This window comes from Engraulis encrasicolus, chromosome 6 (assembly GCF_034702125.1).
Source record: "Engraulis encrasicolus isolate BLACKSEA-1 chromosome 6, IST_EnEncr_1.0, whole genome shotgun sequence".
Lineage (NCBI taxonomy): Eukaryota > Metazoa > Chordata > Actinopteri > Clupeiformes > Engraulidae > Engraulis > Engraulis encrasicolus.
In genome coordinates this window covers 12,405,581-12,415,580 of record NC_085862.1, presented here as the reverse complement: position 1 = coordinate 12,415,580, position 10,000 = coordinate 12,405,581, and the positions used below count along the sequence as shown (strand labels likewise).

The window sequence follows — 10,000 nt, the reverse complement described above, 5'->3', positions numbered from 1 at the left end:
TTATCTTCAAGAGATACTAATACTACTACTGCTACTGCTAGCTGTGAACCAAGATACTCCCCCAACGCCCTCGTCCCGCCTGCTCCTGTGATATACGTGAAGTTGCATTTCCAGCTCAGCAGCTAACTGTAGATCAGGGTGGGGTGTCAGACTTGTTTCCGTCCAGGGGCCACATGGGCGAATTTGATCTTACATGGGCCGGAGCATAATAATTGCAAACATAATTGCAAAATATCAAAAATGTCTGCTTCATATCGGAATCACATTCCAGTCAACCATCTGGATGTGCATGGAAGAGGATATATCAGGAGGACTGACTATAAATGACCAGCAAAGGACTGCTCTCAACAAGTACTGAAGACTTGCATCCACTTTGTAATAAATCTTCTTTCTTTGACATCCCCAGTTTATTTTTAGGTGCATCCTAGCATCTCTATACGAGGGTATGTCCGTCCATTGGTCGGTCGGTCCTGTGTGTCTAAAAGGCGGCAGTGCATAGACGGACGCATCTTTGTCCGCCTGTCGGACTTGTTCTCTACAAATCCGGCCCCAGGGTCTTACCTATGTTTGACACCCTTGCTGTAGCGCATGTCAGCCATTGAGCATCATGACATGCTAATGAGGGCTAGGGGCCGTCTTGTGCTTTTATTTTGAAAGGAGATGCCGTGGACTTAGCTTAGCCAAGACTGGACTTAGCTTAGCCAAGACTGGATGTGCACACTCCCACACAAGCCAAGATTTTAAACTACACAGTCAGTATATGTACTGTACACTATTGTACATAATATGGGGCAGCTGTGGCCTAGTGTTTAGGGAGGTGGTCTTAAGACCAGAGGGTTGCAGGTTCGAATCCCACCCTTACCTCTTCCTACACCTCCATCCATGGCTGAAGTGCCCTTGAGCAAGGCAATTAACCCCAAACTGGCCCAGGGACTTAAACCAATACCCTGTTAATAATAACAGTAAGTCGCTTTGGATAAAAGCGTCAGCTAAGTGTGGTGTAACGTAATTTCATTTAATTATCCTGAACATGCACCTACTTAGTTTCTGATATTGTGAAGAATCTTTCCCTGCTATGAATGACCCTCTTTGATTGTTTACATTTTCTGCTTGCAAAACAACAGTGACAGGCAACCTGGATTTAAAAGCTACAATTCAGTGCCACTTATTCCAAAAGACCTGGTTTTACCTGTCCGTCCTAATGCCCAACCTGCACACGTAAAACCAGGTCTTTTGGAATGTGTGGCACTGAATTTTAGCTTCTTAAGCCAGGTTGCTAATTAACCCTATTCAGACTGGGCTTTTTTGGCATACCTGGGCTTGGGAGGGGGCTCTTTTTCGTCATTATGACATCATTATCTTATTATACCCAAAATCTCGCCATAATGGATTTTCCAACAAATTTAGGTAATGCACCTAAATTTTAATGATTTTATGGTTCAAACCACTTAAATGCTCACAAAGTCGTCTGATGCTAATGGAAATAACAAAAAAATATGAAAATATATGTCAACGGCAACGGCAAAAATGATAAACCTAATCTTTCGGTACTTAACTGTAGCCAACTAAATGTTAGGAAAAGTCACAACGTTTCGTAGTCACAGCATAAGTCGTTTAGGAATTATACAACATCAAAGTTGGTGCGGGCACTTTTAGCCCCCCCCCCCAGTCTGGATAGGGTTAATGGAAAAAAAAGGATTTTGTCTATATTTCACTCATTTTTTGTTTTGTTGTAGCCTCTTACTGCAGCTGGGGTCGCCGGCGACCCTATTCACTTGCTGAAAATGCTTAACTACATCATAACAACATTGCTATGACATTACAGAGAGGCATAGTGCTGCGCTAAGTTAAGTGCACCCGAGGCTGAATGCTGCCAAAACCAATTGGCCATGTCACCGATAAAGCTTGTCAGTTCAGAGACGCGATCGGTTTTGAAGCCCGTAGCAGACAGGATTTGGCTTCTCATAATCCTATAATGGATCTCCACCAATGGGGCCGTAAGAGAGGGAAAGAATGTCTTGCGGCCCTTTGCAGAAACCATTTGACACCTTGGATCCTTAGAGATACGAGACCTACTGCACACTGTTCACGTTCGCATCGATTAATAATAGTGACGGTTTGGTCTACTGACCTTTTTCGAATAAAGTTTTTGACCGAGGTGTTCTCCTCCTATGCACCTGACAAAAGGAGCTGTGCAAGAATTCTACACAAAGATCCTCAGCCATCTTGCCTGACTACCACCAGACCTAATCACAAGTGAGATAAGGCACTACTACAAGTGAGATAAGGCCTGCTGTAAATCCCTTAAGGGGGGTGTGTGGTTTACAACTGGCGAGGGCTGTTACGAACGTGTGTCATTTGGCATATGTAGCCCATGGCCAATCTTGTCAGTTGTGTCTAGTCAAACAAATTGGACAAATCAAGGGGGCCTACAACTTTACAGGGACTCCAAGAGTGTCCTGTGACTGAGTAACTTTATTGATCCCCAGGGGGAAATTCAGGTATCCAGTAGCTTACATAAATACACAATTACACAAATGCTAGTTTACTAGTTACTAGTGCTAGTAGTCTTAACACCAATCGATACCTGAAAGCAGGTTAAACAAAAAGGGACATAGTAGAGGAGGATGTAGTAGTGACCGTGTAGTAAACCACTATTAGAGCTGTAGAGTAGAGTAGAGTAGAATAACTTTATTGATCCCCAGGGGGAAACTAAGGTAGATCTATTGAGTGGAGTATAGGATGGAGTCGTGTCCATGTAAACCGCCATTAGAGCTGTAGAGTAGAGTAGAGTAGAGTAAAGGGTGGAGTAGTGACTGTATAATAAAACGCCGTTGGCGCTGTTGAGTGGAGTAGAGTACAGGGTGGAGTAGTGTCGGTGTAGTAAACTGCCATTGGGGTTGTTGAGTAGAGTAGAGGGTGGAGTAACTGTAGAAAATTGCCATTGGCACTGTTGAGTGGAGTAGAATAGAGGGTAGAGTAGTGTCCGTATAGTAAACCACCATTAGAGCTGTTGGGTGGAGTACAGGGTGGAGTAGTGTCGGTGTAGTAAACCACCATGTACAGGGTGGAGTAGTATCGGTGTAGTAAACCACCATTAGAGCTGTTGGCGCTCTGTCAGGTCAGGGCTGTCTGTGCAGCTCTAGAACTCATCAGACGGCCTCGGCCATGGCTCAAACAGCTGGGCACTGACACTTATGCTTGAAACCCGGGTTCGAATCTGGCCCCAGGTTGTTTCAGGATGATCCCCTGTCGCTCCCACCCCCATCTCTCTCTCCCAGTACTTTCATGTCTCCTCTCAAACGGTCCTGTCCTAGTATTGGCAAGAAAAGCTCCAAAAAATAATAATGGTAACACTTTATTTTAGGGATACATCTATCAGCACTAATACATACAATGTTAATGTCTGCATAAGTAACTTTTAAGGCATGTACTAAGCAAACGCTAAGGCCTATTAGGTCCTTACTAAGGTGAAATTGGTAATAAATCCCTTATTGTGTATGAACAAGATATTTGCCAATACATGCCTAACAAATGTTTGATTTTGCTTAGTACATGCCTTACAAGTTACCTACACAGGGACATTGTATGTATTAGCGCTAATAGATGTATCCCTAAAATAAAGTGTTACCATAATAATGATTTAGAAGAAGGTCTCAGACATCAGGCCATGCCACTGGGTGCCTGCCAGGGCCCGCCCCATCCCATGGCCCTTCCATGGTGTGCCCTGCCCAGACAGCCTTGCAGGTGAGGCGTGCCGTGCTGTGGAGGAACCCCACCCATTCCCGCCCGTTGGGTTAACCACCCGTACATTAACACACCAGATGATGTATCGCTTGGCTTGCGTGTGTCAGAACTGCTCTCTGTGGCGTGATGATGTCCCGGTGTGGCGTGACGATGACAGCCACCAGTAAAAGTGGCATGTACTGCGGGCACGCAGGTGCCATGATGGATTAATTCATCATAATCCACTTGTTAATGCTCTTAAGGGCAACCACACCCACATTTAACTGTTTCCCATTGTATGAATAAATGTTGCACCCCATGCCCATACAATTGGAGAACATTTTCATACAGTTTAGGTCGAGGTCTCCATGTAAAGGGGGGCAGTCACAAAGAGCAGTCATGGGTAAGCGGTTAGGGCTTCAGGTTAGGGCCCAAACGTTGCTGGTTCCACTCCCGATCTGACAGGTTGGTGGGGAGAGTAAGTAGCCTCTTAGAGCAGCAGGGGTCGCCGACGAACCTATTCACTTGCTGAAAATGCCTAACTACATCATAACAACATTGCTATGATATTACAGAGAGCCATAGCGCTGCGCTAAGGGGTTAATTAGTGCTCTCCCCATTCTCCTCCATGACTGAGCTGAGGTACCCTGAGCATGGTGCACTGCACTGCACTGCATGGTACACTGCATCACTGCACTGCTCCCTTTCGGGTCCCATTGGGGCTCCCCCCATACACACACTAATGCATGAATGCAATTTCGTTGTGTGCACCACCTGTGTGTTGTGGAGTGCTGTGTCACAATGATAACGGGAACTGGAGTTTCCCAGGTGGGATTTCACTTCACTTGAATTTAATTTACTCCTCTGTATCTGTATGCATGTACCACCAAAGGTATACACAGTGAAACTTGCAGTGCTAATTTAACACTGTTCTGGTCCCACTCAATTTAGTGTTAAATTAAACTATTTGGGTGTTGGATTAACACTTGGGGGATTGACTCTATTTTGAGCATATATGGCATCACAGTGCAAAAAGAGTGTCAATTTCACACTAAAATCGAGCGGGAGTATAAATACTCAGAATAGTGGTGGATTAACACTGCAACATAAATTTACTGTGGTGTCACTTAATTCAGTAATTAATCCTCCTGTAATTACAGAGTCTATTGGAACCAATTGGCCACTAAAATCCAAGATATATAATTGAAGACACAGGGACCTTCTGTGTTTCCAAAATAGCAAGTAAAGCAACAAAAAAAAAAATAGATTACCAAAAATGGCTACCAAAACGTTGTGGCATTGCATCTGCAGCTGTGAACTTACTGCAGGGTCTTTAATTGTCTTCCCAGCACACAGTTCCTACTTGCTGTATTTATTTATTGCTTGTTTGGTGTAAACCTGTCATGTTTTAACCTGAAGAGGAATTTGCTTAAGAAATAACATTTAGGCCATATTAGGCCCACATGTTGACATAACATATAATGTTTTCCATGCATCTCCATGGACAGCCTATAAAAGCATGAGCAACAGGGCTCTAAATTAACACACGCCAACACGCCAAACACGGGTGAAAATTCATTTTGGCTAGTAGAAAAAAAATCCTACCCGCCAATTTGGCTAGTAGCGCCCGAGTACCGTTATGAACGGTAAACCGCTGCTCTGACGAACGTTATACGGCGAGATTTCCTACATTACCCATGGCCACTAGCGTCACAAGGTAGCCTCCCACCGTGGGCTTTCCAGTGCAGTCAACTCCATGCTGTTGCGCGCAACAGGATTGAAAACATTTCAGACGACCAGCCTTCTGTCAGCTAAGCTGCGCTCACACTATTCTGACAGGCAGCTCTCCTCCTATGCTCTCGTCGCTTTCGCTACAACCTTTTTAAAGCCACTACTGCTATTATTACTATATGAACCTTGCTGTAACAGGCTGCATTTTTTAAGCAGCGAGACCCTGACCGTTTCAAAAACAGGACTTACGCAGATTATGCATAGCGCTACTTCTGTTGTGTAGACGTTTTGTGCGAGTGATGAGAATGTGGCGGGGGTTAGAGCAAGGTTCTGTGTGTTTGTGAATGCTAGTAGTAATTGTAAATAGTGACGTTAAAAAGGAGTGGTTGTGGAACGAAATAGCGACCAGGGCAGAGGAGGAGAGCCGACTGTCAGAGTAGTGTGACCGTAGCTGTCAGTTCAGTTGTCTTCTGAAATGTTCAGAGTCCTGGCGCAACTATGTTGGAAAGCCCACGCCATCGAAAAGAAAAAAAAAAACAACCAACGACGAAGCTGTGGAAGTAACAATGGAAGCGAAGATTCCCGAGATATTATTTACTTTTAATTAAACTAGGCTTCTTGTCATTTTGTTGTGCATGGTAGAGAAGAGCTCCTCCTCTCTCCTCTCCTTTTCCTATCATCTCTTCTCCTTCCTTGGGGTGTGCGTATGTGTGTGCTTGGTTACTGTAGGCTAAAGGTCTGTTATGTGAGTGGCTTGTGTGATGTGATTCAGCTGCTTTCAGAGGAATTGAACAAAAACTAATCAAATTAATTAGGCCTAAGTAATGAAAGTAAAAAATAAAGCAGAAGTTAAAAAATAATGAAAAAATATATAGCCTTATATAATATGCTTATTATGTAGGCATATAGTAGCCTATGCAGGCCTATAGCTATAGTGTATCTGTGTTGTAGAAATAGTTGAACAAAATGCATAGTTGCCTAATGCCTAAAGCATAGTTTATTTTGGCGAGATTAAAAAAAGGCTAGTTGAACTTCTGTTTGGCTGGTAAGAAAAAATGCCCACTAGCCAAATTGGCTGGTGGTGGAAAAAGTTAATTTAGAGCCCTGATGAGCAATCCCATCACATCTAAGATCGAAACAATGAACATGATGTGATTTGGAGATGGCAAGATCCTAAATCTAAAATACATCAGAGGAGAGATAAGCCCCCGGGCAGCAGATTTCTTGGCAGCTTTTAAAGGGGTAATGAAGCTGTAGCCTACTCGTACCCGCCCCTGTATGGATTAAGGGCTTTTAGAGAAGAGGATGAAATGTTTCTTCTGTGAGGTTGTCCGCAAGCATACTTTCAAGCTGAGTGAGTCCACGGACCGACGTGCGCCTGGTGTGTGTTGTGTACGAGAGAAGGAAGGAGAGCTGAGATGCGTGTCGAGATAAGTCTTAAGCAGATGGTTGTAATTACTCTAAAAACATAATGAATGATTTGTAGCCACTAAATGCGTACCACCCCCTGGCGGAACGAGTTCACAACCATGCTGAGAAAGCAAAATCAGTTGGCAAATGAGCAATGTTTTGCAATAGCCTGCACGATCGAATCCATTTTAACGACGCAAACGGCCAGTCTTAGTTTATTTACTTTGGTGAAACGCCAGGAATAATAGCATGCGGCAACGGTTTGACTTTTACTTTCTCTTTTCAAAATTGCGAGTTAATCCGAGAATATTCCGCAACAGGTGTTCGAAATGAAACACCAAGACCCAATAATATTAAACAAATAACATTTATCAAGAAATGATTTGCTGTCGCACCATGAAGTCCGCTCCAAACCAACAGTTCAGTCGTGCTGCTAGGATTGCACAAGTGTTGCACATCACAGCACTAGTAGCCTACCATGTTTTATTAATAGGCTGAATAAGTGAAGTGTAAATATGGCAAGACGCACCTCTGTCCTCCACCTCCTCCACCTCCTTTGGATGAGGAGTAGGTGTAGTACCCCTCCTGCGCGAACTCCTGCGTGTATCCATTACCGCCGACCATCTCGCTGCGAGCGTATACGGGGTATCCTCCTGCTGATCCACCGCCTCCTCCCGAGAGACTGCTGCGGGAGTCTCTGCGAGGCATAGGCAGGTTCAGTGCTCTCTGTGACCCGTACAAACTCATGGCGGAGTGTGAAACCCACGACGACACGGCTGGACGCCGTCCAAGCAATTACCGCGACCTTGCTTGGAATAGAAAAATAATTACGCAAACGCAAAGCTATGTCCCGTCCGTGGTTGTTTATCCATCCAAGACCATGCAGGCAAGGCAAGGCAAGGCAGGGCAAGGCAGGGCGAAGGGGAAGCAAGCGCTCTAAGTGGAAAGGGGTGTTCCTCCCTCCCAACAGAACGTCCCCTATGTGAGTGTGAGGTTTGAGGGCAGAAGCCTGAACGCGGAAGAATACAAGTTTTGACTCAGCCAGTTGCCACACCCCTGCCGAGTGCATTTAACAGTTTTTTTCTCTCAATACACACACCTTATAATGCCTGGGGGTTACTAGAGAGAGTGAAGGTGCGTGTACGTGCGTATGCATGTGCGTGCGTGCGTGCTGGTGGAGAGGGTGTGTGGATACATTTTAGTCAGTCTGTGAGAACTGCTCATCTGCTCACAAATAACTCTGCAGTCAGCCACTCTTATCTAGCTGAAGCCAGACTATTATGCAGTGTAACCCCCCTTTCTTTCTTTCTTTCTCTCTCTCTCTCTCTCTCTCTCTCTCTCTCTCTCTCTCTCTCTCTCTCTCTCTCTCTCTCTCTCTCTCTCTCACACACACACACACACACACACACACACACACACACACTCACACGCACAGTATCTCTCTCTCACACACACTCTGTCTCTTTGTGTGTGTGTGTGTGTGTGTGTGTGTGTGTGTGTGTGTGTGTGTGTGTGTGTGTGTGTGTGTGTGTGTGTGTGTGTGTGTGTGTGTGTGTGTGTGTGTGTGTGTGTGTGTGTGTGTGTGTGTGTGTGTGTGTGTGTGTGTGTGTGTGACAAGAGAGAGAGATGTGTGTGCTCAGACAGAGACAGAGAGAGATGCATCACCCATGCAATAACAACAACTTGGATTCCAGTAGGATCAGGAATGGCCACAAGGGCTTCATAGCGCGCGCGCGCGCGCGTGTGTGTGTGTGTGTGTGTGTGTGTGTGTGTGTGTGTGTGTGTGTGTGTGTGTGTGTGTGTGTGTGTGTGTGTGTGTGTGTGTGTGTGTGTGTGTGTTTGTGTAGGATTCCAGTGGGATCAGGGACATCCACAAGGCTCTTCATCAGACCACAGACATGCAGCCAAACACACAGAAGGAAAATACCAAGACACTTCTGCACGTCGAAGAACCCGTATTCACACGCACGCACACGCACACACACACACACACACACACACACACACACACACACACACACACACACACACACACACACACACACACACACACACACACACACACACACCATGCAAGCAAGTCTACATAGCTAAACACGCTCTATTCTTCAATTTGAGTTTACCATCCTTCACTTACACGCTGGCTGACTGTAGTATCAAACCATCAGGCTTTGCTGTTTGTTGTTGTTTATCTATTTCTTTGTGTTCTGATGCCCCATGATGCATTCTGTTCCACCAACGCTGTAATAGTCATTGAAAAGTTACTCATCATAGTACTACACTGCTATGACATAACACAGGGCCTTCAGGAATGCACTACAACTTGGTCATTGCTGTTTCTGTGATTCCTAACAGGGGTTGTGTCTTAACAGGATAAAATCGAGAGCGTCCTGACCAGCTGCATCACAGTGTGGGGAGGAATCCGCACAGAGCAAAACAGGAAGACGCTCCAGCGCATTGTGAGCACAGCGAAGAAGATCATTGGAGCGCTACTTTCCCTCCCCGCAGGACATTTACACCGCCCGCCTCACCCGCAAAACACTGATGATCACCAAGGACACAAGGCACCTTGCACACAAACTGTTCAGTCTCCTGCCCTCTGGAAAGAGGTACAGGTGCCTCCGCTCCCATACCAGCAGGCTGGCAAAGAGCTTCATACACGAAGCAATCAGGATGCTGAACACTTAACCCGCCCTTCCATTGCACATTCTACTTGCACATTCTTCTTGCACTAACTCAAAACATACGCACACACACACACACACACACACACACACACACACACACACACACACACACACACACACACACACACACACACACACACACACACACTGCACTGAATCAAAAGCGCACACACACACACACGCACAAACACACACACACACACACACACACTGCACTGACTCAAAAGCATGCGTACACACACACACACACACACACACACACACACACACACACACACACACACACACACACACACACACACACACACACACACACACACACACACACACACACACACACACACATTGACATAGTTGCTGCTACTTCCTGTCTGTTACTTGAATGACTGTACTGGAAAACTAGCTACCAACCAGTTGTAAATACTGCACATTACAAATGGCTTACT

General features: G+C 45.4%; 1 protein-coding gene across 1 annotated transcript in view; it reads right to left on the bottom strand.

The window, feature by feature from the left end:
• The window catches only part of LOC134450699 (desmoplakin-A-like), a 79,642-nt gene extending 71,794 nt beyond the window's left edge, over positions 1-7,848 (bottom strand). Inside the window, exon 1 of the mRNA XM_063200640.1 lies at positions 7,397-7,848. Coding sequence (XP_063056710.1) covers positions 7,397-7,614 — 218 coding nt within the window. The 5' untranslated portion in view covers positions 7,615-7,848. The remainder of the gene's footprint in view (positions 1-7,396) is intronic.
• Positions 7,849-10,000: the final 2,152 nt, after the last annotated feature.